This window comes from Conger conger, chromosome 4 (assembly GCF_963514075.1).
Source record: "Conger conger chromosome 4, fConCon1.1, whole genome shotgun sequence".
Classification (NCBI taxonomy): Eukaryota; Metazoa; Chordata; class Actinopteri; order Anguilliformes; family Congridae; genus Conger; species Conger conger.
The window spans coordinates 50,531,457-50,559,416 of record NC_083763.1 but is presented as its reverse complement, the minus strand read 5'-3'; the positions used below and the strand labels follow the sequence as shown (position 1 = coordinate 50,559,416).

Here is a 27,960-nt window from a genome sequence, read left to right as displayed (position 1 = left end):
ACAAGTCTAAAACGCGGGCTCGGCGCTCGGTTAATGACAAATGAATCATAATGAGAGGCGACTGCGCCTTCGCGCCGCTGCTGTCGAAGGGAATTTCTCCCACCGCCGTCCAACGGTCGTTCGCATACCAGACTTCGGCAGACACAGGGAACAAGTCAGGTCACGCAGCGAGCCACGCGGAGAGGAGGGGCGGCCAACCCGCGCGACAAGCCGCTACACACCCCCGGTCCCGAGAGAGGCTTGTGGGTAATCTGTAAAATCCACCAGGATTTGAACCCCTCTATGCTTGCCATTGATTCCGCAAGACTAGACTGTGACTTTCTCTTCCCCCGGCATTAACCAAACCTGGCTCCCGTATCAGTGCCGAGGTAATCACAGCCCTTTCGGGGGTTTTTTCTTCTTCCTTTCCCTCCAAAACGGATTTGCAAAGAAGAATGCTGCTTTTTACCCAGCATTCCCTTCCGCCTTTTAAGTGGCCTCATGGGTAGTATAATAGCCCTCGGTCCTCTCTGCTCTTCGCTCCCCCAATAATCTGTTCAGGTGCTTGTGGAATAAAAAAAAATTGAGGACGTCCCCAGGGATTTTTCTGGTGCTTTAGATTTGTCCAGATAAAATAAAAAAAGTGTTCTTCAGCCACAATAGAAAGACCTCAATCCAAAACATCTGTGCAGGACCACATAACCTCTGACCTCCAACTCAAGTTCTTCAGAGGATTGATTATTTATTTGAGCCCTCAGCTATCCAGACGGTTAAACTGGGAACCAGCCGTCATTTACGAGGACAATCTGAACAAACATGTGAGACAAGTGGCATACTGAACACCTGGAATTACAGCAGTTCCAACTGAGCGAGAGTAAACCTGGCCTTCTCCTAACACTGGCTTCTACAGCCTCACTCAGCACATCTCATCTCACATGCATTACCAGATGTGCCCCAGATAATTTTGAAAAGCCTTACAACAGGGGTTTGACTCCATGTTGTGCACTGCAAACACTGACTGAAACTGGGTTCAACGGGGTTCAGCAGATATGCAATGTCTTGTATACTTGTTTAATAGTGCGGCTGCCACTTGTAACTGTACTACTTGTGACTGTACTACTACTTGTAAGTGCGATGTCACATGCGCTTTAATGTTATTGAAATGCGCCAAAGCCTTATATCTGAAAAAAAATCTGAAGTTCATCATGAGAATTGAAACTTTACATTCTGCATACGACTAAAAGACCCATGTCCACTCAGACTGATCTCCTGCACTGTTGAATCCAGTATTGTGTCTGAATAGCATTGAATCTGTTCCTTGAGGAAAGAAAACCCAGGGAAAGTGATTGGTTTGACATGCCAAACAGTTTGTCCAACTGAACAGTTTCCACCAAGTTCATTTTCATACAGCAGTGCATGGTCACCAGGAATGTAATGACAACTAATGATGAGGTAACATAAGGAAGATAACTAACTGAAGACGGGCATCCTGTCAATTTCCCCCCGTAAATGGCATTGCAAAGGCTTGGACCTGTAGTGTCCTAGGTAGAGGGTCCAGCCCAAAAACATCTTCACCAGCTTACAAGTAAACCAACTACATTTTTCACACAAAATTTAAAGGAACTTGCTCACTAAAAAATAATTTGGTTGGTTTTGATGTACATCAGAGAACCACAGGAAACCATGCTCAAAATATTCCACATCCTGGTTCATAAGTTCACCTGTGCTGTAGATCACTGATACTCTCCCTTAGATCACTACCTGCTTCAAAGGGAGCCGCTAAGCTGCTCTCTGGCTAACATCATGGTCTTAATGCTATAGGGCCCCTATGCCAGCAGGAATAAGGACAGAAAGCTCAGAAAACAATTACGGGAAGAGGAGGAGAGTGGAGATTAAAGACCACCTTAAGAAATGGTGCCGGGCATCTACTCTTGCACTTCACACGGTTTGCGGAGTACCAGTGGGCCTTGTTTTCATGGCTCTGACTCTTACGGATCCATTACCTGAGCTGAAGCCAACTTTCTGTGATCATGGTAGAAGCAGCTCTGAGATAGCAAGCGCTCCCAGCGAATTCCACAAACCTAAACCTAATTGACAGAAGAGAGGCACGTCAGTAAAAAAACGGGACGGCGCTAGTTATGTTATAAGTATTTAATCCTGTACAGCATACCCTGTGATCTTATTAAGGGAATAATGGCACTTATGCTCTAAATCGAGATTAATAGGTCTGCTCTTACAGCGCGATATTAACATAAAGGGATTTAGGATGGGCTCCTTTCCTTGCCGCGGATTCAAAGTGGCGACATTGGCGGCTGACGACAGGAGATAGGCTGGCTCTTCCGACGAGCCGAGTTGCTGAGGGGAACGAGGAAAAACTGCTGCGCAAAGTTCACCCGAACAGGAACCGTGCCCTCTGTTTTTGTTTCGCAAGGGCAAGCCCGTTTATTTTTACACCGAAAACAGAGGCCTGGATTTTCTCTCCGGAGCACATGGAGAGAGCTACAGCACGCAGACATCAGGGCCAGTCTGGGAAGAGTCTTTCAGCGTTTCCGAAGGCTCTGCTCTGGCCGGCCTATTCGTCATCGCCCACTCACAGACCACCCCCTCCCCCCACTATCACCCCCCACCCCCCTTGTAAAAAAAGCCGTCCGGGCCTTATAGCCCTTTTGAACCCTAATACAATAACCACTCAATCCCCTCCTCTATTGACCGAAGGGCTCTGCATTGAGGCCACAGGCCCCAGTAAAAGCGCTCCCGTCTTGTTCCCCCTTCAGTGAGCTTTCCGTCTCTAAAGAGAGTCAATTTGGTGCAGAGCTGCGCCCAGGGGCCCCGGGATGGCTGCGGGGAACACCCTGCTCGCCATGGCAACGGGGCCGGCTCCACGGCGAGAATGTAAGCAAACAGCCCCGGCTTCCCGGGCGAAGGGGCCTCCAGCGGACGGCGGGGCAGACAGGAGACAACTGTTGCTGCCGCTCCGCCAGGCTTGGGCGCTGGCCAGAGATGGAGGGAACCGCAGTCCATTCATGGAAAAGAAAAGAGAGACGGCCCTGGCAGCGGAGGGGGGAACCCGCTGCTTCGGCATTCCTCCACCGGGCCGACTCACGCACGGGCATCTGAGGACGTGTTCCTCCACCGTCCCGGAGGCGCGTCCGGAAGAAAGTACCGGAAAGGATTCGGGCCCCCGCCCGACGGCACGCGGCTATCGCTAGAAGGAAACGCCGTTCGGACGGATCGCCCCGACCGCGCTCAATCTGGAAGCTTCGCGGGAGGGTTTAGATGTCTTTGCGTCAAACTTTCATCCAAACTTGAAAGAAATTGAAACTTTTCCAGGGTTCCCGGTGATAAGACCTGCAGGAATGCAACAACAACAAAAAAAAAGGAGATAATACGATCCAACTGGTAGCATGCGCACGCACACCACTGAGCCTCCCCCCCGCCATCACTCCCGAGAGAAACACAGGAGTCTCTGTGTCTGGCCCCTGTCACAGGCCTTGCCTTCCTCCTCTCTGGCCTGCCCTCCAGTGGGGAACGTGACCTTTGGAGTTCCCGCAGCCCCTCTAGGCGACAAATAACGCACCAGCGCACCTTCGGCGACATACTCACAACTTTCCCCTTGCAGACGAAGCTCTCAATCCACCGACAGCCTCCCCCAGAACTGGCACTTTTCCCGTGTTAACTCCTCTCCCATAGCATTCGCTCTCTTCACTCTCCCGCTCCCTCTCTCGCCCGGTCTTGTTCAACGCGTTAGCTATGCGCGAAAAACAGCAACCGCGGCGGCAACTGTGCAAAGTTTCCCAAACTCATTAACATCCCGCTCCTCCTCCCCCTCTTCTCTTTCTCCCTCTGTGAACTCTCTCCCTATTCAGACAGCTCATTCCTGCCTCGCAAGGGTCAAGCGACTAATCGTTAAATCAAGCCGGTGTCACCCCACCCCCACCCCCACCCCCAAACAGCCATCCGGCAACCAGGGGAGCTGTTCATTACTTCAGTTTATACCACCTTAAATAGGTCAGCAAACACCAGTCATTGAAGGGTCAACAGCCCCTTGATTTGCAAGCAAAACCAAAAGCAGCTCCTGGTCAGTCAGGATTGTCTCTCTCTCTCTCTCTCCCCCTCTCTTTCTATCTCACTCTCTCCCCCTCTTCCCTCTCTTCCCCCTCTCTCTCTAGCTCTCTCACAACACACAAGGTTTCAAACAGCAGCAGTTGCACTGTTTAACCTTTACTCTTTATCTTTTTTCTCCTTGCATGTTCTTACCCCCCCCCCCCCGGAAATGTACTTCCTTTCTTTCTCACTAACTTGCCTGTTTGGTTTACTTACAATTTTTTATATCATTACTCAGACCGAAATATGACTATATTCTCTTGCACTTCAGAATGATAGATGCATGTCAAAACACGTGTCGGCGAAGGCTTTTGAAACCACCAGCTCAACGGCGTCCTAGCAACCCTGACCATCAACCTCATAAAGCCTTGTGGCTTTTTCCCCCCTTTTCCCCTCATTTTTTATTCTTCTTTCATTCCTCCCTTTTTTTCCCATGGTTGCCCCTGCCGGTCCTCCACCAGTTCACAAGTCTATTCACCCCCTCACAAAAGATCCGGCACAGACCTCAACAGACCAAGAGAAACATGCTCCACCAAAAAAAAAAAAAAAAAAAAAAAAAAAAACCCCGGTCTCTCTATGGTGATTGAATTTCTTAACATCTTTTCAAAAAGCAGTTAAATGCCTGGAGGCGAGAGGAAGAAACAGGCTAATGGTGGATTGGGAGCGCTGAACAAATTTCAGAGCCCTTTCCTGCTCGCTTTTGAGGTTGAAAGCGAGCTCTTGCCTTTCAAGTTTCAAAGTCCTCCTTCCTCCCGCAGTGTCACAGAAGGATTTGAAAAGAAGGTAATTGTGCTCGCTGCCGTTCTGATCAGAGCGCACGTCCCGGCTCTAGTATTTCAGAATCTTTCTCCGCTGGAATAATGGAGCTGGGTGCTCAGTTCTGGCTCTCCCCATGCCAGCCCTCATTAAATCCTAATGCCCAGGTCTCTCTCGCTTCTTTATGTCCAGACCTCCATTGTAAAACACGGTTTTTGGATACCTTCAAAAAGTCCATGCTCTATCAGGGGGGGAAAGGGTCTTCATAGAAAAGAAAGGTGGGGTGGGGGGAGGGGGGGGAGCATACACGCATACAACAAATGACAAATATAAAACACAAAAGAGATAATGAGAGATGGAGGGGGGGGGGAGGTTGGCGCGTTTAAAGTGAAGGAGAGAAAGTTCGGCTTTGGGACAGGGGGGCTTAAGTTAAGGATCGCGCGAGCATAGAGCATAAAGAGGCACGGCCAAACCCCTCCCCCCTGCACTTTTGTGAGAGTTGGCGCTTCCCCGGGGTTGATGTCGGATGGTGTTCTGGGGCATGCCATTCGGTCCCTTGGCCTGCTTAAGTTCGGCAGCACAAATGAGCTCTGCTACCAGGGCAAGAGATTTTTCGCCCCACCTGGTAAATGTGTATTGGTGCGGTCCAAAGTGCGCTTGCATCAGGATTGCGCTATTCCTACCAGTGTTCTCTGGGAGCAGCCCCTGAGTCCTGAGCCCCTCCCCAATTTGGAGAAAAGTGGTGGATACTCCATAGGCAACCTTTGCGGGTGTTGTTTGTGGGTATGTGTCTGTGTGTGTGTGTGTGTTTGGTAGGGGGGGGGGGGGGGGTTGACTGGGGAAGGTGCAGAGGAGCGGGGGAGAGGAGGAGGATTCGCGTGAAAAACACAGGGCTTCAGAAGCCCCTCTCCTCCTGCGCGCTAATCTCTCCCTTTTCTTTCTGTTGCAAATCGACTCTCCGAGAATGAGACTCCAATTAACAATGAGAGGGGATGCGAGATGCCTCCGCCTGGCTGGGGTTTAATGAGAACACCTCCCCAATCAGCTTACTCTAGCGAGCGTACCTGATTCGCAGGCAGGAAACCTGCGCTATAGAGAATCGCGCACGATTAGCGCTGGCAGTGAGGAGGGAGAGCTTTCGCTGCTTTGGAAGCCCGATTGATGGAGAGGGAGGGAGGGAGGGAGGGGGTAGGGGAGTGGAGGGGAATCGCTACACAACGAGAGCTTGGGGGATTATGTCGATTGTGTTGTGTGTTTTCTCAACTTCTTGGCCTCCTACTCTACACCGCAGTATACCCGCGTTGGGAAAGAAAATAAAGTTCCATTTTCTCAAGGGAGCCCCAAAGTGATGCCAGCTAAAAACACAAAGGGGCTCGCTTTCCGATTTTGTGAAGGTGAACAAATCCTCCACTGAGCGGGCTTTCAGTCACTGAACCAGCGAAACTTCTCCACATGCACAAATTAAAAGATGCTCTGTTGGAGCCCATGGCCCAGCCAAAGACGCAGGTAGGATCCAAACCAGTGGCAGCGTTTCAGCAGAAATTTCACAGGTTATCAATAACAGTCGTTATGGGGCATAAATACTTCTGAAGCATTAAAAATATTAAGTAAAAACAATACGTTTGGTACATTTACCATGACTGACATGTTTGACAGTCATAATTGATCAAACCAAAGACAGATAATCTCCATCTATAATCCATACACTCTACAGAAAGCTTTTGGTTTGAGGTGCAGTTGCCAGCAAAGTATGAAAATAACAAAAGTTGCCACGCATCACAGATTACTTTTTAGTCTGACAGTAGCAAAATGGAATCAAATGAGAACAGGTTGAAGGCCCTATAATTTAATAAAGGCCACGTCACTGGGTTTTGGATGTATTTTATGTATTTCAAAGGGAGAGTTGAAAGCACAAAATGTGCGGAACTGCGGGGGCGATTCCCTTCTAAACCAGCAGCTAGTGTGTGACAGCTGCCACAGCCCATCAATGGTGAAATAACTGCTCTAATCCAAAGTTACATGATTGATCACCATTGATCCAAAATGTGCTCTTCTCAGCCCAACAGTGGATACTGGCACTTTCCTGGGTCATTGGGCAATCTAACAATTATGATCTGTCCCACTGACCGAGCAGACATAACTCTGTGATCTCCCTACATCACTTTAGAAATGTCAGCAATATCAGAGCGGCTCAAAATTTCTATGGGGGGGGGGGGGGCACTCTCGATCCAAGCCATCACCCGATTCACTTTACGATTGTTCCTCTGATGAATAACAAAGGTGATATGACACAATACAATACCCTCCCGCTAGACTGTCCAGAGGCAATCGAATCCAAAAGCCTGAGCAGAATCAATCATGGTGTTCAGACCTGTGTCAAATACGTAATTGTTTTGGATTCAAATACTGCCCTGTGCTCAATACATCTCGCTTGGTGCAACTGAGCCAACCAGAAGGTGGGGTTTGCACTTTTTGAGAGAATTTCATTGATTCCAATACACCAGACCAAACAGTTTCAGTAATCCATATCCATCCACTACTTTTAGAGTCCAAAACTATTATTTATTTCACCCAGGTCTGATGGTGATACAGGACATTTAAAAATGTTTTGAGGAGGGATAAGGCTGTACTATAAGATTGATACGGTTGCCTGTAACAGTTCCTTACAACTTCCACAACTCCTGTGATTTATGCAGAAAATCCCACCCTCAGATGTTAAGGAAAACATCTTGCTAACATTTAATCATTCCATAGATAGCCCAGTGCATCACTGTATTGTTTGACAGGAATGAGTGCTCTAAATACCGATTTTAAACAATATGGCCTCCAGGCCAGAGAAAGCAAGGTAGAAATTTATCAGCATCAAAGGAGAGAAATCACTCCGTAAAAGGAAATGCTTCTCTTGAATGCCTGAACTGTATATCTGTACATCTGTGGGCCGTGTTTTAAGGATGTGCCATTAATTGTATTGCATTATTTACATCAAACAGCTACACCCAGCTGTCAAGCCGATCATGCAAATGAGTCCGGCGATGCACTACGCTACTACGTTCTCCGCCAAGAAGAATCAGATTAAATCCAATCTAAAAAAATCATGCAATAATCTCCTAAAAATCTATTTATGCAACAATTCCTCCAAAATCCCTTCCTAGCGTCTTCCATTTTTCACATCAGTCACTCGTACACAATTTCATTTCTCAGAAGTAAAAACAAAAAGATTGAATTCATCAAGAATTGTTGAAAGTTTTCAGAAGGGGGGAACGTGGGAATCCACGCTCTGACGACTTTCAAAAGTTGCGGTTTGTTTTGCGGTTCGCGGTTTCTCCGTTTCTCCGCGGGGTCTCATTTGAATACCGCTCAGCGAGGATAGACAACGACCGCGCATGAGTGATGGGTTGGATAATTGCCGTGAGAGAGGGTTAGCGGTTCGGGAGCGTTCCTTCCCCCGGCTGACGGCCGATTGTCAGGGTTTGATTTCCCTCGCAGGGCGGCGACTGCTCTACTCAATATTCATCTTCGCCAGTTCGACGGCTCCCGCTCGTCTCGATTTGGCTCCGTGAGGACGCGGCGCATCGCGTGAAAGAGCCGGCCCCGGAATCCCAACCTGCCCCTTTCTGCCGCCGGGGCTCTGCTGGGACCCCGCTGGCCTGCGGTCTCCCAGGGTCCCGTCGCGGGACCGCCAGGGGCGGGTAGAGGGGGAGACGAATCAAAGGGCGCCCAGCTGCGTCCCCCCCTCGTGCGTTTGCCTCCAATCAGTATTTTGGCGTGATTCACTCTGAGATGACTATACCCATGGTTCAGGGCTGCAGAGCCTTGGAACCTTCTAGTAGTAGTAGTCAAATGTATAAAAGAATCAGGAGATGTTAAGCCTAAACTTGCACTGTGAAATGTGTGTCCTAATGAGAACCTTCTCCTGGGCTTTGACCTGGGCTAGCCGGTACGAGCCGGTCTTCCTGTGTTAATTAAAGACTTATGTTATCTACATTGTGCTAAAAGAAGAGCTGCTCTGGATTTCCTTGACTATGGAAGAGGATTGTGCTTGTTTCTGCAGTGCCACTCATTAACGGCCTACAAAGGAACCCTGTGCTGGGCTCTGCTGTGCTAGAAAGAAGCACTGTGCTAGATTATCCTCTTCTAAAAGAAGCACTGCAGTGGTCTATTGTGGACTGTGAGTGGCCCTGTGAAGGCCTAAGACACGGCTCTGTTTACACAGAGTCGTTCAGAGCCCCACAAGGTCAGCCTGGGCCAAGAAGCTCTCAGCAGAGCTGGAGAGTTGAAGCCTCCTCGTTCAGCCCCACCGAGTTATGGACCAGGGCCTGTGTGAAACTGATTACAACCCTCTTGTCAAACAAAGGAGAAAAACAGCCAAAGCAGGCAAACAGGATGACTGCCGCAAAACAACACAATCTGCGGTACTTAATATCGCATCGAGGCATGACTTTGCCATGAACTTTCATGTGAATAATTCAAAACTACACCTTAAAAAAGGAGAGAGAGTGGTGTTGGCTTGGTTTCTTTGGAGTTGCGCCTTCTTTCAACGTCCCAGTCCAACAGCTGCCTGCTCTTCCTGAAGTGTGTGACGACGCACATTGCGCACACAGGGAGCTGGCTTCTATTTAAAACAGTTAGCCACCGCTTACTAGGAGAGGGATAATTAGGCACTTCAAAGGCGCTGGCGTGCAATCCCAGGAGGACCCAAAATCACCCCCTCTCCCAAGTACCCCGCCCCATTTAATAGCATGTTAACTCCTATCTGTGGGTAGCAGGCTAATTTAACTTTTGACATTTGATATCTGAGGAATGAGCAGGATCAGCCGTTTAGCCGGAACGGGATTACCCCCCCACCATACCCCCCGTCCCCCGTCCGCCGTTCCCTCTCCCTGCTGAAAAAAGCAGGGTTTGAGCCTGCCTGGATTCATTAATTGGCCTGGTGCTAAGCAGTTTATCAATGACGGGGAAATATCTCGGCCTAGACCGGCTCAGCCAGTGCTGTGTTCTCTCCAGCTCTGGAGCAGGGAAATGCCGGCCGTCTTGTGTCAAATGCCTGCATGTCAACTCATTCTCTGTCTACTTTGTTTTTTCTTCTTGTTCTGAGCTAATCAGTGCTTAAATAGTGAATTAAGAACGTGAATCGACACATTTTGCTCTTTGCTGATATGTAACTTAGGGACACATTTAGAATTGATTTAGAATTATAGCACTAAAGCAATTTTAAGTGTTTTGTTTGATCCAAGAATCCACACTACTGATGCTTCTAGGTGGCACTAAGTGTTATGCAATACACTAGAAGGAAATGCTGGTCCAAGCAAGGCATATGAAGTTAAATTAATTTATCCTGTTCTCACAGCAATCAAACATGTATGACACTCAGAAAGCAGAACCAAGTCAGATGCAAAAAATATATTCCCATCTGTTCAATGTCTGTATTTGAGGATGCAGACGTTAAGTGAAGACTTATACTGACACTGACAGATTCCGGGAAAGTGTATACCACAGCCTTATTTCTTAAGTCGCATTGGAAAAGAGCTTCCGCTAAGTAGCTGTAATTGTAATGTAATGTAATAATGTTACTCCCAATAAAGCTTACTGTTCTTCAACTTCCAAATTCATAAATAAGTGCTGCTTTGCTTTGTCACTGCAATTAGAATTCAAAACCATTAATCCTACTTTGAACTGATGCAAAAAAGTAAAAACCACTCAGGTAAAAAGAAAGAGACAAACGTGGGTGTTTTCCACACGCGAATATGACGATCAAAAATTAAACCGTCACTTCAGTCTCTAAAAAGCGAGTTGTCCTTGAAAGAAAAACGCACAAAGACCTCATGGGCCTCTTTTGGGTATCAATCTCTTTAACCTGGACAACCTGCAATTTAAACTGAATGCCAGACAAATTCCATGTCGGGGTCATCGTTTTCTCTTTCCCTTTACACCTTCTGTTGCTCCAGCATCGGCCCGCGTCCTTAGCTGGGTTACCCGAGAAGGGGTGTCCCTAACCTGGCCAGCGCAACCCCTCCCCACTATTATTACCACGTAATTCAACCGCCCAAATACGAGGAGGACATCAGCCGGTCATTACCATGTCACTTCACTGTGAAAAAGCAGGGGGAGCCCACAGGACCTATCATGTGGGCAACGCTAAGCCTAATTACGGTTTAGAAACGGCAGAAGACAGGGAGAAGTCAGTTGCAGGGCCTCGAGGGGTGAGAGCATCGGGATTAACCCTTCAGAACCCAGGTTGAAACCCCTGATCGGCAAAGTGCTGCAAACGCGGGGCGGGTCCACCGCGGATAATGGCGTGGCAGACATCGGCGAAGTTGAGGGGGGGTCCGTGAAACTGGAAACGTGCCGGCGCATGACACAGCGGATAACGTTACGGGAGGAAAGAGCTCGGGGGACGGTGTGGCATGTGGCGGAAATCCAACCAAAATGTGAAGTAGCTCGCACAAGTAGTCCTCTCGCTCCTGTCTACTGTGGTCGGTGAAGCAGTGTGAGCTTGTGGGGGCAAAGGTCGGGGCGGGGAAGGGATGGGTGGGGTGAAAATGGAGGCACAATCCAATCAGGCGAGGCTTCAGAAGATGGGGTCACCTCATACGGAGAAGAAAGGCCGCAGGAGATCGCATAACCGAAATGGTGGCTGGACCTGAAGGTCTTTCCCCTGCAGTTCTGTGACTGACCAGCAGGTGACTTCTCATATTCCCTAATAATCCTCTTTCTGCTCCAAGGCCCTGAAGTACTCTTCCACCCTCCCTCTCTCTCTCTGTCCATCTCTGAAAGCCACTGCTTCTGCTCGTTCCCACTCTCGGTAATAAGATTTGCTGCTCTGCGACCTGTCCTGTCACTCCGAGTGCTGGAATCCTCCTCCCCGCCGCTGCTGTGGATTCCCGCCATAAAACTCCAATCATCTTTAATCGGCGTGTTGCTCGGCCCACTTAAAATCCCATTCATTCCGCATTCTTCACGCCATTCCCTCACGCTGCCCGAGCGCTCCTCTGTTTCTCCTCTCCCCTCCTCAAGCCCAAAAGCAACGCAGTCTGTATTTCTGGACTTTGGTGCCTTACGAGATTGCACTGCCAGATTTGGGCTCAATCTCGACAAGGGCCCGTCGCAACGTCGTCATTTCTCTGGCGCTAAAGGCCCGCTCTCGGCTCGCGCTCTCGCTTCTGTCTGCATAACTTTGACGGCCCGTTAGTTGTTGCCCCCACCCGCCCCCTTGCAGGCTCCTCTGAAGACTGAATGTTCTGTTTATTTAAGCTTTTCAGCAGCAGATGTTTGCGATGTAGCTCGATAGCTGCGAATGGATTTGGTCATGCCTCTTCGAGCGTGATGTCAGATAACGGGCAAATGTTCTCCACTTAGGCTCCATGAAACCTTGCGCGGAGCTTGCTGCGGGGGTGTCTGACGGTACAGGAGTGGGCTTTCGGTGGTTACAGAGCACCTTAACATGGGGGGGGGAGGTTTGAGATTTTACCTTTGGCGTCTATTATTAAGGCGTTCCACAAATGAAACGAAATGCGTTCCGCTCGATTTGCCGTTTGCGCCATAGCGTGAGCGACGACATGAAGGATTACTTCCAGAAGTGACAAAGGAAGGGAAATGAAGAGAAAGTAAACAAACTTATTATTGCACACAATCCTAGCCAGTCACAATGCCTTACGGACCAAAAGATGGCCTGCAGCCAGAGTGACCTTTGACCGACCCATGGAGTGTTTACCTTGGCCAAAGATCATGTCGTGGTCAAGCAGTCCCGTGGGGTAATTTAAACTGGGATGGGATGAAAATTGTACAGGCGGTTGCCATATACCCTATATGCATCAAACCCCAATAGACAGTTTCCTTCAGAAACACAGAAAAACAAGAACTATTTGGATACTCCTTCCTATAGAAACTGCCCCCCCCCACCCTCAAGTCCCACGCAGGCCTCTTAAAGTATACGGTTTACATCGGAAATATGGCACCGCAAGTCTGTCCTTCCCTGAAAAACGTTCCCGCGGGCACGGGCACGGCTCGCAGTTTCTTCCTCCCACTCGCGGCTCTCCGTTCGCCACTTGGAGACGTGCCCCGGCTCCTTTGGCAGGGCGGGCCACGTCCCTGGACGTCTCCGGGCTAACAGACCCACGCAGAGCTGAAAGGGATCCAGCCGTAGACAAAGAGCGCATTGAGGAGGCAAAAACGTAACGTGTGCCATTTCTGACAGCCTTGAAGGTGAAGTCATGACGTTGTCAAATTGCTAATAATGGGAGCCATATCCTGCAGCTGTACGTGCGCTTTAACACAAGAACATGCTTTATGGGGACCGACCCCGGGGTGTATAATTCCAGGCTATGTCACTTTTCTTCCTTATACACAAGTCATTTCTACTCTTTGTGGTTAGTCAATTGTTCAGATTAGCAAGTATATTTGACAATGTGCCTTGATCACAACAAAATGTATCCTTCTGCAGTTCAATAAAGCAGGATATTATCAGGTTATCACAATTTAACCATAAGTAAAAAATTGTGGATGTCGAGCCAAAAGCAACAAGTGATACACTTGATAAGACGAGGAGTGAAACATCTCACAACGTGCAAATTTGACTATTTTTTATGAAAAATCGTTTTCATAATCGTTTTCAAATCACAATTGATTTCTCCTTTCCAACTAACATGTTTTGCTTTGCGGAGCTTCGGACTCGTTTGAGGAGTAATAAAGAGGTGAATTTCTCTCTGGGAAACCGACTGGCACGGAGTCAGACGGCAGAATCTCTTCAGTTGGATTTCTTCTGTCGCCCTGGGGCTGCAGACGAAACATCATTAGGGCTCGGAGTTCCAGGTGGGGCCCTGAGAGGCGGGGAGACGAGGCTTCACAGAGCCGGAGAAGAGTCAGTTCAGGGCAGCGTCGCGAACGCTCGCCGCGATGAAGGGGGGAGATAACCGCTCGGCGAACGCTCCAACCCGGAGCCTGACATGAGCTCCTTCTGAACAGAGAGCTTGGGGAGCTCAATAATATCGAGCCAGCCGGGAGAGGCGCTTACTCATCTGAGCAGGGGTGTTATTCTCTTCGAGATGCGAGGAACCAGAGGGAAAAAAGGAAAAGAGAGAGCTATCGATATGTGCGGCGAAAAGGCGTGATCTCTTAAAACACCCACGGAGAAACCTACCTCAGAGGCCTGTGTTTTTAAAATTGTTTTGTTTTTGTTTTTTTTACTTTTTATCTGGTGCTGGGATCAGAGCAGAATTCTAACCAAATTACAGACATCATTACTGCCCCGCATAGGACTTTTGTCGAAACCCATCTGCTTGTGTTCAATTCTTTCACTACCCTGATCTCTAAAGCAAATGCCCTTTTCTCATCACTGATTGATGTGTAAAAAAGCAAAGAGAACTTTAGTCCCAACACTGGAATTTTTTTTTTAATTGGATAATTTTACACCTATAATGTTTCAGCTTTCTCAAACAGTATTATTTCAATTGAGGAAACCTAAAAAGATAGGTGTAACAAACTGAAATAGATTTATCCAATGAAACATTTTTTTCTGTGTTTCATTTATCTGGCAAAGATGGGTATCAGACCCTCTCATCAGACAAACCCCACCAAAAAAAAAGAAGAAATCATAACCAAACTTGATGTTCCAATGTAGACGCCTTTCCCTAAATTGTCTGCCAATAATCATGACTCTTCTTGCACTTTCAGCCTGAACTATTTACAACCCAGGAGAGCGCTTACAGGGAGGTAAAAAGAGTTCTAACTTCTGTTTCCAATCAATCACTGGAAATCAGTGGTGTGGTTTATGGCCTTTGATCCTGGCTCTTCTTCTGCAGTTTGACTGCTGAACTGAAGGGAAGGGAGAAGCAGAAGTGGGGGTGCGGGATAAAGGGAATGAAGCAAAAACCAAAGAAGAGGGAGGGTGGGTCTAGTAGGCAGACAAGCTTGGCACTTTTGGGGACCCCTCCACCCTGAAATCTGAGCTCACCTCTAGATTCTACGTCCCATGCAGTCCATACTGAGGGTGGTCACATTGCTTCAACTCAAAATGGTCACCCACACTTGTGGCAAATGCATATTTGGACACATGCTCATAATTACAGGTGAATACACTGCATGTATGCACCGTGTACACACACACCACACACTAATAAGCAAAGGTCGAGTCACTTTCAACCTCTCCCACGCACATACAAGCGCACACATCTCGAGAATGTCCAGAACTCCAACCTCCATTTTCATACAGCACAAATAAACACGCAATGTCTAGGGAGCGGTGCGCCTTGTTATTTAGTCAAAGCGTCTCGCCACAGTTGTTAAATAAAGTCTGTTTTAAATCACACAAACTCCTCTTTGTGGGTATAAAGAGAGAGAGAGAGACAGAGAGTGAGGGGAAAAAAAGAGACAGAGAGCGAGAGCTGTGACGTGCCAGTTATTTTGCTGCCAGGGTCGCGCCAGTTTCGCTATGTTTTCTAGGAGGGGCTGTCGGTGACGCCAGCCGACAAATGGGCAGAATGCTCAACTGTTGTTTCCCTGTTTTATTGTTTTATGGTTTTATGAGGCTCTCCCTTTACTCCCCCCCCCCCCCCCTCCTCTCTCCTCAGGAGCACCTGTCACAGCCAGACCACTGTTGCTGACTGGAGCTCCGTGATTTACGCCAGTGATAATGGCCGCTGATTACGGCCTGTATTCCCATTCACCTGTTGCCGGGCCCTTTTGCGTGGTAACTTGCAACAACATCCACAGTCCTCGCAGCTCAGGAAAATAAACGCCTTACTTTAAATTGGTGTTGAAAACGTGTTATAAATAGTCTATAAATATGTTGCTCTTTGAATGCAATTTACTACCGCCGTGGTGAATGTGTATTGCTGTTATCAGCTGTATTCATGGATGTTTGTTTACAAATGCATAACAGCTTTATAACAGATGCTAACTACAAATGAGATCAACAAATTATATCAATGAATTAGGTATGGAATAAAAACAGAATTCGTCTTGAGGATGTAGCAGACATTCCAACAGGGGAAACAAAGTTTTAGCCCCACTTGCATCAACAACTGAATTTGTCATTAAGAACTGACTCGATCTCACTGTGCAATCCAATATGAGGCGGCACGACGCTGTGTCCCCCAAACACCAGGGGGCACAGTAACAATGAGGTCTCTGACCCGCCGAGCAGCGGGAAAGGGATAATCTTGCCCCTCTGCCCCAGCTAGCTTGTGGCTACCAGGTGGGTCACCCCGCTGCTATAGGAAATTGCCTTCGGTGCAGAAATCCATGAAGGCGGCTCTCACGCTATTGTATGCGATGTGCATCAGGTAGAATGCCTGTGTGGCAGTCCTCCAAACATCCCTACACCTACAGTCACATCCACAGAATTACATCAGGCCAGTTCTGTTGTGCAGTGGTAACTGAAGCATTACACATGCAGAAATCAATATAAGAGCTTAAATGTAATGCGTCTTAATAGCTGTTGCGCGATCTGGTTTGGAACTAAAACTTGATTTGACTCAAATTTGTACTTAACTCATATCAAAACTGTACATTGCAGCATGCTATCATAAATTCAGTATGGCACATTTATTTGTGTTTTAACATATACATGTCTATTTATGCATGTGTGTGTGTGTGTGTGCCTGTGTGCGTATCTGTGTGTACAGGTGTGTCTTTTTGTTTCTGTTTGATAGAGTGTGTACCTGTGTGCTTGTTATTATGCATATATGAGTACAGCTGTGTGTCTGTATTAGTTTGTAGGTTTACGTTTGTGTTTGTGTGCGTGTATGTGTGAACGTGTGCTGTTGTGAATGTATGAGTGTGTCTGTTTGTAGCTGTATGAGTTTGGGGTTTGCGTTTGTAAGTGTGTGAGTGTGTGTGCATGTGCATTTTGTATCCACACAGACACACACACAGTGGTGAGTGGGGAGGAGCCCAGCTGTGATGCTAAAAGCAGCCTTCTCCTCTTCAGGGCAGCTGTGTCAGGGTCCATAACGCCCCTCGCATTGTAGAGTCGACCCACAAACTAGCCACCGCTCCCCTGAGACTGTTATCCCGCCTGCAATCACACAGCTCCAGCTCTCCCTCTCATTAACCTCCCGAGTCAATCCAAAGGAGAGAGCCAACCCCTCACTTCCTCACCCCGCACACATATCTGAGGGCTTCCTGATACGAAACTTTTTCCCCGCTGAAAAGATTGGGTAAAAGTTGCGCTTCAACAAGTGGAATTCCACAAGGAGTGCCGATCCAAAACGTCAATATATTGATCAATTATCTGAAAAAAGAGGTGACACATCTAATATTAAGAATCAGACGGATCATTATTTAGCCATTCATAGTATCAAAATACTAATGCGTTTCAGCTGAAACTAGCTTTCACTAAAGCGTATCCTTTCCCCCCCAAATCAAAAAATGAACCCTGCCCCCTTTCAGATTTCAGGCGGCGTTTCATTGGTCAGCAAGAAACACCCTCCTGCTCGTTCCTTCGACAGAGCTCCGTTTACTTATTCACGTTAACGATTCAAAAAAATCTAAACGCAAACAACCAGACGGGCGAAACTGGGAACTATGAGAGGGGACTGAGAAGAGGGGTAAATGGAGTGGGGGAGGCGGTGGACTCGGGTCTGGTGGAGAAACAGTTGATTATGAGTCCCATCAAGTGATCAATGATTTCATTAATAAGACGGATCACAGGGCTGTCAGGGCGCTGACAGAGTCGTGAGGGATGATCTCTGGTCGGAGCTCCATTTCCCCGGCCGGCTCGCTCACTGGCAGCTACTCTGGGTCCATTCAATAATACCCGAGAAAAACGACAACACGGGGGAAGAGGCATTCGGGGGAGGGGGGGCTTGTGGGGAGGGGTGGGGGGGGTTTGAAGAAAAGTGAAAATCCATTTTGAAACCAATTTTCAATTAGGATCCACAAGCTGTTATCACAGGTGTCGCAGAATGGAGGCCGTAAGTGAAAATGTCTCCTATCCGTTTCTGAAATGAATCCTTATCTGGGCAGCACAAAGATGGCCGGGGACAGCCTATCTGTAAATTACTTTCCATCCGCGGTGTTAACGGGAACTTTATTTCTGTCAGATGACATTCTTCTGTATTTTCCGTTGATAATTTAAATGCCTGCTTAAAAAAAAAAGAAGGTGGCCGCCTCTCTCTTTTTAGAAGCCCCCACCTCCCCCCCACCCCCTCCACAATAGCCCCCAGAGCTAACCTTCTTTTTTCCCTTTCCAAAACATAAGTCGCTGTTTCTGCCCCGTGCTTTCTTTCGGTTTTCAAAATGGAGTCAGATTTTTCTTGTGAACCCTTTTGGAAGGCCGGTGTCCTTCCACGCTACAGTAAACCGACTTATTTTTTTCGCCCTGAATCAGGGTCCTTGCCCTTAAAATCCGGACAAAAAATAAAAAAGCACAGCCGTTTCTTTCATGCATTGCAAAGTTCATCTGCACCCCGCTTGCTCACTGCTCGCAATTCCCAATTGCAACCTCTCTCCCTCTCTCTCTCCATCTCTCCTCATTCTTTTTCCCTACCTCTCTCTCCCTCATTGGGGATCACCCACTTCATTAATTCAGCGCCCAACCATCCAAATCAAAAATCCGACCGACCGGCCAACCAGCCGACCAGAAACTTTTTCTCATTCACATTTATAGAGGCAGGTCCCCACCCCCCCCCCACCCCCCCTTTCTCTTTTTTCAGAAAATTATCCCATGACGACAGGATTTATTCAGTCAAAGAACGCGGACGTTTTTTTTGGGAGGGGGGGGGTAGTGTTAGGGGGGTTTGCCCGGGAAGCAACAAAAGAATCAGGAGACTTTGTGGTCCACCTGCCTGGAGAATGATGAGGACGGGGGAGAGACCTCCCCCCCTACCCCCCAAAAAGAAACCAATCAAACTATTGTTGTGGCACAGTCAGACCTTTTCAACTGTCAAGCCAGGAGAGCAGGCCACGAGATGAAAGGAGCACAGGATGAAACTACCATTTAGCCAACCATGTGGGAACGCTCCCCAAAGACTCAGTAATTGCGCTGAAACTCAACTTTTTTAGAACTCGCAAAGAGAGAGAGAGATGCCTAACGCAATCTTTTTTTTTCTCCCTTTTTTTAAAGCTTGGTACCATTTCTTTAAATGATTGCTTAATTTTTTAAAAAGTATTTCACAATGTCCTTTTGCTGAGAAATGCTAACTCATTTTTTCTAATGTGTATTACACCCCAGTCAAATAATTTCAAGTTTGAAGAATGCATGTAGTAGGCAGGACTATGAGTTGTGCTTCAGGATTAGAGGGTACGGTGACATTGCATTAGTTAGTGAATCTCAGAAGTATGTGAATGTGCAATTATACAGAGCCTTGCTTTGAAGAGCAAATGTACAAAAACAAAAAGCTTTATGAAATCAGAATGATCATTCTGCCATGTAATAAACATACTTTCCCCCATATTATAACAAAAATGATTTTCAGAGAAGGCTCCACTTTTTTTGGGTTCAAAACAACATGAGCAAGCATTTAGGTAACAACAAGCAATATGTTTACAGTCCAGAGCCCAAGATTCAAAAAGTCTTTCATTTTGCAGATAAAGGCCTGTGTGTATGTGCTCTCATAACGAATGCACTTCACAACTGTTGAGGTGAAAGGCCCACTTTCTCTGGCATTCCTAGAACAGCTTTGACTTTGAGGGCTACAGAACCAAGCCTCCTTCCCCCTCCCACACGCCCAGTCAACCCCTGCAACTCCACAACAATCACAGCCGCAGAGGCCCCGCCCATTTAGCTGGCCTACCAATCGGCTCCGAGCTCAGCCCCGGGAGAGAAGACCACAAGAGGCCATGTGAGGGAACAGCAGCTGCTTTGGAGTTGGAAAATGAGAAGACTACAGTAACACAGACACACTTGTGCACAAACACAGACACGCACACAAACAAACATTCCTACATACTCCATAGCTGGTACTGTGGACAGACTGCACAGTATGGCTCTCGAAAGATTAGATAGATAGATTTCCTTGGCAAAATGAACAACTGAGAACAATGTACCACCAAGAAAAAAGTTCAATATTCATTTTATCTCTTTGATGAAAATAAGACTGTCAGGTCTGCTTGTTCTTTTGCGTTTCAGAATGCACTTTCCAAGATTGAACTTAACCTGCTTGTACATACAAACAAATATATAGAAATATCTACTGCATGTAGCTTGACTGTGCCTTCAATGGTATTCCAGGGGGTGGACTGGTTTACTTGATAATATTGCTTCTTTAAGGTCCAAATTTCATTTCCCTAAAGATGACCAAATGTTGAATCCACATATTCCGATTTGACCTCGGTGCATTTATCTGAACAACAATGTTGTGCCCAGAAGTTGCAGAAATGCAATCCAAGAGTTCCCCTGTACAGTGTAACAATGAATAGAATAACACCAATTGTGACTGGTAGATTTTTTTCAGGCTATACTTCCTAAATCCCTGAGGGCATTAGCCAGGAAGCAGCTATAAAGTGTCCACCAATCACCATCTATGTTGTTCTATTGGATGTTACCAATGTAGTCTGTGATTGGTTGAGCTCCTTGGCTTACAGCATGGCTGGCTTCCAAATATTTAATTATCCCTACTACTGTACAAAGCTCAGACACTTCTGCCATCACTGTGAATATGGAGGCCAAAGTATTCCCCGTGTATAAGCACCCAAAATATTTTGAGCACTCAGCCAAGCACTTCTGACAAGTCTGTACAAGGCAGAAGTGGGTTTTAGTGAGATAAAGAGTAAACATGGGGACAAAGGGTCATTGGCAATATCCAAGACACAAACTGGCTGCAAAACACACCGCTATCATGAGCCCTATCTGCTAAATCTTGCAAATAAACTGTACACAATACACACTCACTGAGCACCTACTTATTCCTGTGATTATCTAATCAGCCAATCGTGTGGCAGCAGTGCAATGCATAAAATCATGCAGATACGGCTCAGGAGCTTCAGTTAATGTTCACATCAACCATCAGAATGGGGGAAAAATTTTATCTCAGTTATTTCGACCGTGGCATGATTGGTGCCAGACCAGCTGGTTTCAGTATTTCTGTAACTGCTGATCTCCTGGGATTTTTCACACAGGTCAGAGGAGAAGGGCCAGACTGGTTAAAGCTGACAGGATGCAAATAACCACGCATTACAACAGTGGTATGCAGAAGGGCATCTCTGAACACACAAGGAATTGGATAGGGTACAGCAGCAGAAGACTTAAGAAGTCTAAAAGATAAGTCTAATAAATACCGAATAAAGTGCTCACTAAGTGTACATAGTATGTGTATACGCATATGCTTATATCCTTTTTTTTTTCTTTTAAGAACATTTGGACAAACTCTCAGGAAGTCACAAAAAAAGATCATCGTGCTTCAGAGATCATCATAACATATCATTTCACAATATACTGAAACACAAATTTTAAATGAAAGGGGCAGGCTTTTCAACGACTGGAGCGCAGTTGTTTTCAAATTTTGCACTTCGCTTTGATTTCGGACCTCAAATTTCTTTTTGATAGCACATGTTCTCGGTACGGTCTGTCCCCTCTGTCTTACTAGGGCTGGGACTGCTCCAGCTGTGTGGCGGCTTCCCTGCCCCCCCTCCCTCATTAGCCCTGACTGAGTTAACGCTGTTCTCACTGCGCCTAGGGTTTCCCCTCCTGGCTCTATATCAGGGGGAAAATATTTTCTTAGGCCTTTCCTGTGAAGTGCCAGTCATTGGTGTTCCACAGCTGCTCACAATCACATTTTGTTTGTCAGAGGGAAAGGGAGGGGTTTACTAGGGTCAAAGTTGAGGGGGTGTTAGGTTACACCTGATAAGAGGTTATGAGCTCTTGGTGAGCTTGCGAGGATGTAGTAATGACAATGCACAGCAGATCTGTTATTCGGCCTTTTCAGTCAACATTTGTTTGTTTTTTTAAATAAAGGTTTTTATTTTCTCTTTCTTTCGAAGGGCACAGAGGTTGTCTGACAAAAAAATAAGTTCACCTGACAATGATCATTCATCTGGATTTTTTCTGTTGTTGAATTTCTGGGAAAGACTAAGTCAGAAAATTAAGCAAAGTTAAAGCGCTAAATGGCCTTTAAATGCATGGTACATTCAATCTCTAAATGCTTCGTATATCCAAGTAAACATTTTCTGCAATGGTTCCCTTAAGGGACCTTGAAATTGTTGGTTCTAAAATGGTAAAACTCATTTTTTCAATTCATGCATTCTCTTTCATTTTCTTCTGGTATCCCCAGTTTCGTGGAACTCCATAACGATTAGAGGTTTCTTGAGCACTACAGTTTGACAAACCCACCCTGTCATCTTGAAGAATAATTACAAATATTCCGCTACGGAAAGTCGGCGATCACAGAGTGCAGCGGAATTATATCCATGCATTTTTTTCCCCCTCACCGTCAAACTTTTACCCCCTCTCCCCTTTAATTAATAAAACAGTGTTAGCCATCTGGGAATGAGTAAGAGTGAGAATGTTCCCAAGATGTTTCAAGGATGCATTCCATGCATCTCCCCCCCTTAAACCCCCTGCCTGCTCCCCAACTTCCTGCAAAAACACAAGAGTCTCACATATGGACAGATCGGCAACCCTACAAGTCATTAACCCTCTCTTTGACTGCTTAATGTCTCCAACCTGGAACTTGGAACGATAGCATTTGACATCCTACAAATCAACGGTAACCAAGGGCGACAGACCTCTCTCCACCGACACATTGCGTACGCACATACACGCACATTAACATGCACAGACTCCCCTGCTCTTTGCTATGACTTTTGCAAATGTGCACAGCTGTAATTTGAGGCAAGGCCCTCTGTTTTGTTTAGGGTTTACTGGCTTCTGGCTCAGTTGGTTTTTTGAAAAGTTATTAAAAATGCTACAGCTCCGCAAATGTTTTGGAGTGCACATCAAATTTGTTTCACCACAGTCAGCCAGGCTGGCTGAAGATAATTATTTTGTCCTTGTCTGTGACAGAATTGACCGCTAAAGTGTACAACAGTTCATTAAATGTCTATATGCAGCTGAATTCTTTCTTTTGAAAAGCAATTTTACCAACATTCACCACTGACACGAATATGCTCAGACCCATTTGCTAACATCTCACCGTCTCAACTTGCTTCCAAATCTTGTTTCCTACTGTGGCTGAGACCTGCTTAGAACCTGTCAGCCTGCTACTTTTAAGCATTTACAACCATGAAAGGAGCGGCTCCCCTTACATTTCACTCATACAAGCACATCATTCAGCGGTCTTCCGCACCATGGACAGAATCCTGCCCCATATTTACTGAAACTGAAATCAATACCTCCGTTTGACAAAATCCATCAAATGTCAAGTGATTTTGTGAAATATCAACAGGGTACTCTTGGGGAACCAACAAAGGTTTACATAAAGCTATGGATTCTAAAAGGTTGTTTGGCCTTTTCATTTAACCCTGGCTTGTCGGAACTCACGGTGGACATTTCACTGGTTGATTTGCTCACCCAAATATTTGACTGTAAATATCAGGTCAAACACTGGATTGTGCGTATTTTGACTGGAGGAAACATCAGTTGAAATCAGTGGTGCCCAATCATGTATCATTGGAGGGCTGTGAGCATGCAGGTTTTCAGTCCAACGAATCACTATGCCTGCTGATTTCGCTAATTAACACACCTTCAACCAGACAGGACGGAACTAATTAGTGAAATCAACAGGTGTACTAATTGGCTGGAATGGAAACCTGCATACTCTTGGCCAGTGGGCCTCACTCCTGGTCCTGGCTTTTGCTGTTAGTCAGCACGTAATTGGTCAATTAAATCAGTTAATTACACAGTTACCTCCCCTCACCTGGTTTCTTGGGCCTGAATTAGATGATAAGATTAAGGCAAAAAGAAACCAGCACACCCTGCGGCTCTCCAGGACCACTGCTCTTGGCCCTCTCGGCACACGACTGGACACCACTGACAAAGATAAATTTCCAACGCAGAAATGGAGAAATATGAATGGGCATAATGAAACACGAGGCTGGGAGGTAGAGGTATGGTGGACCGCCGTTCCTTACCATTGGACGTGGTGCTGGAGGCCACAGCCTTCTCGCTGACGTCGGTGCGGCCAGAGGAGCCCTTGCTGGCCACGATGGTCTCCACCTTCTTCTTCTTCTCAGCTGCGGAACTGGCATGGGGCTGGGCTTCCATGGCGACTGCTCATTCCTCAGCGTCTCATGGAGCCGGGACACCTGCCGGAGCGCAGCGACAGGCAGACAAATGAGAGCCTGAGCGGGGCCTTCCCGGCTGCTTCCTCTCATAGAGGCCTGCTCTCACAGTGGGGAGGAGCTGGAGCTCACCTCCCGTTATGTTCCCCCTTCGGTTTGCCTTGAGCGGGGTATACACCGTGTGACGTCGGCTGTCATTTACGTTCCTTACATATCGCACTGTGCGATGGAGGCCCGACAATATCCCGGCTTTCATTTCTGTCACACTGTGCGATAAGATGCAAGAATTGTATAATAAGGGGAGAGATTCCATCCTATGGTTACACCAGTCTATGTCATCTTACCTCCACATGCATAGTTTGAGGATGGTGGACCAAAAAGCTATTGAAGTAGCCTCATTCTGGCAAATTCTTGCCCGGAACAAGTGATCCGTTTTCTTTCCTAACATTCCTAAAGGATATTCACTACATTGCTCCTTGACAGGTGTGAAACAGTTTCAGAACGGTTGCAAAGGTGATATCATTTCAAAGGTGGTTTAATTACTTTATCCACATGCAAGTAAAATTTTATTATTGAAGGTGACACTTGAAATAGTGACTGAATGAATGAATGTTCAAACAGTTTTCCTATTGGTTGTTCATTAGATGTCCAATTTGTTGTATAGAACAGTATATAACAGTGTATACCCAGCTATAGAGCAGGGGTGTCCAGGCTTAATTCGAAAAGGGACATTCTTTCAGCCATTTAAAAGCAAACTATGCATGTTTTCCAGGGAAAGAGAACGATAAGAAAATTTGGTTTTAAGTATATGTGGTGCCTCACATTTTGTAACCCCGCAATCCCTGCTGTAAAATGCCAGTTCTTTTAGATTATGACTTGCACAACTATTTACAATGGTTGAGCTATTGTACAGCCTTCAGCTGATCCAGAAACTAATTTCTGTGGTGGCACGTATATGTATCCATGGCGGAGTACACTAGCTTAACTTCATGACCTTTCAACGTATCAAACTGGGAAAAACGTACAAGTCATTGAGTCTACTCAGCTGCTCAACCAGGCACGAGATAAACTGTTTTCAAGTCTCAACAAGTGCATGGTTAAAGAACCTCTTCAACATGGTTTGGGTTTAGTCTGGGACATGGTGCCTGACTGTTCCAAAGCCAAACACAGGCACTTGAGAGCATTTGAAACATCTGAACAATCATTATGGTATGGATGAGGCTAAAGACTTGCAGCCAAACCCAGATCGCTGTTGCAGCAAGACACAGACGAGTGCATGACCACGTACATATTATCTCTACTCTGACATTGCTGCTGTCTTAACGCAGTAAAGGCGTTACCACAGCATGGACAGCAAATGAATACAAAGTTCTGCACTCATCCTGCACTGTTCCAGAAAGGGGAGGGGAAAAAAACCTTGAGGGGAAACAACCAAGAAAAACACAACTCACAATCAAAAAAACAAGGGGTTGTTTGAGGATCCTTCAGGGAATATCAGGGTTCTAAAGCCCTTTTATGCTCCAAGAAAGTTATTTTCACTGTTGTTGTTTTCTTTTTTTTGTCTCTTTTTTTTTTTTTTTGGTGTGTGTGTTCAGTAAGTCTTGAGTTGCTTTGGACCCCTTGAGAAGTTCCATCAGTGTCAACCTCTGCAGGAACCAGCACAGGTTTTCTCCAGACCCTTCCTGTTTACAGAGAGTCAAGCCCCGGGGTGTCGGAACCGCCACGATGAAAGGGACTCTCTGCAATTCAGAGACATTTCAGTGCTCTGTGTGCCCCGGCCATTCATCTGGGCCCTTCACTTATCCGAAATACTCAATACTTCAAACATTATTCCTGGAAATATTTAGTCTGCATAACACAGTCTTTTCAATTGAGAGCGGTTTAATTACCACACAACTTTATAACTAACCGCCTACCCCACCAGAATCTGCCCAATTAAAGGGGTATGGTGGAATTGGTTTTATCGTATAAGGCTGCAATCGAACTTCGGAAGATGACTCCATCATGGCCTCAAAGAATCGGGGCTCGGGACCTTAAACAAATACAGTGTGCTTTGTTTGTTTTTTCTCCCTCTTTTAACAAAACTCTGAAGTCTACTTCCACCTAAGAACAACATCTGCAAGTAATTCCGGGCACAGAAGAGCGCAATTACTCTGCAAGCAATCAAAACAAAATCAAGCAACACAACGTTTTTCCCTCTAATCATTTGCACACAAATTCATGTGTTACAATTAATCCTGGTTCAAGGTGTTTTTTAATCTGAGAAGTTGGCTCAATAAAAGTTCTGGCTCAAACTTAAAAATTCCAGCATTACATTGACACATTCTAAAATGAAAGAATAAACAACAATCTTTTGCGTTTCCTGGACTAGAACTCACTCAGGCCGGACTGTGTGTATGCTAGCCAGATTGTTTATAGTAGTCCATTTCCACCAGTTAGCAACCAAGGATTTCATAAAGCTAGCAAATACCCCCAAGTGGCAGTCTGTCTGTGAAAAACGAGAAGGTCCAAGTTATTTCTTTCCTCTTAAACTATAAACCATGCTCAACTGCCTTGATTAAACAATTCAACTTTTAGGAAAAAATAAAAACAGTACTACTTTTTCAAGAATTTGCCTTTAACCTGCCAGTACATTTGTACTGTGTGGTTTGTGTTTGTGTGTACACACATGTGCGTGTAGTGTATGAGAATGAGAGAGAGCGAGAGAGAGAGAATGTGTATGTAAGTGTTCATTTGTGGGTATGGGGGGGGGGGGGCAGGGGGTTCTCTTCTCCCCCCAGGTGAGATAGGAAAGGAAAAAAACAGAAATAAAGAAGAGGTTAGTATGAGAGGGAGGGAGGGAGGGAGGGAGAGAGACCCAGGGAGCGAGAGAAAGACAGAAAAGAGGGGGGCATAAACATTCCTTTGGTAAAGCAAATATTCAGAGCTCTCGGCCACTCAAGCGTGGCTCACCCCCTTTGTGCTCCTTGCAGCGGGCCGCGTTTCCAGACCCGCAATTAAAGGCGGGACCTTTTATTCCCCTAATCCCCCCGCTCTCCACACTGGCACTCCAGTGCTCTAGCCCCGAGCAGTCCTGCAGGTGCTCCCTCCCTCTATCTCCCTATAACATCAATAACACCTCGTAAAATCCGCTAGCACTTGTAGCTTCTAAACAAACCCCGGCGTCACCCTGAATGGGTTTTACTGCCGCGGCACCTCGGCTAACGCCGCGGCAGGGTCCGGACCGTAATCTCCAATTAGAGTTAAGAGGGTCTTATGTAATTACGATGAGCTTCTATAGTAATGTGCCCTTTACTCGTTTTGAAATTAGTATTAGTTTTAGGATTAATAGTTGGTAATGTCATATAAATGTCCCTCTTTAGCCTCTGGAAAAGTAATGGCTGAGGTTTTTCAACTGAGGATTCTGTATTTGGTATTTTGGTGTGTGCATGATCAGTGGGCTACTTGTATAACTTTTGTAGCTTTTTTACTGAAATAAAAAACATCTTATGTTTAAATTTATGCCACAGACCCTCAATTGCACCGGGACCATGATAAAGGGATAATGTATAATGCAAATATGTACATAGCTGCAACATCTAGCTGTCCCCCAAGGTCTATTACTCAATCTTCAATGCCGCTGTCCAAAAGCACATTCTAGTTATTTTGCAACAATCATCTTAGAAGAAGAACAACATACTTTGATAACAACAACCGACAATTACAATAGTCTAATCCACAATTGGTCTTTTAACAATATGATAAATATAAATGATGGAATTAACTGGTTTTTGGTCCTTGAAACGGGTATCTTTACACATACTTTCATCACTGAGAAATGTACGGCTGTTACTTCATTTTCAGGACCATAATTCCTTCACAGAGAAAGAGCGATTAACCAGGTTTAAAGTAGCACACTTGCGTCTGCACGTAATAATAATGATTCTTATTTTAAGCACATTAAGCAAATCAATTTAACATAAATTA

The 27,960-nt window shown here is 46.2% G+C and overlaps 1 protein-coding gene across 1 annotated transcript in view; it reads right to left on the bottom strand.

The window, feature by feature from the left end:
* gli3 (GLI family zinc finger 3) overlaps positions 1-27,960 on the bottom strand; it is a 139,163-nt gene that overhangs the window by 92,067 nt on the left and 19,136 nt on the right. Inside the window, exon 2 of the mRNA XM_061240198.1 lies at positions 23,845-24,018. Within this exon, the coding sequence (XP_061096182.1) occupies positions 23,845-23,977 (133 nt within the window). The 5' untranslated portion in view covers positions 23,978-24,018. The remainder of the gene's footprint in view (positions 1-23,844; positions 24,019-27,960) is intronic.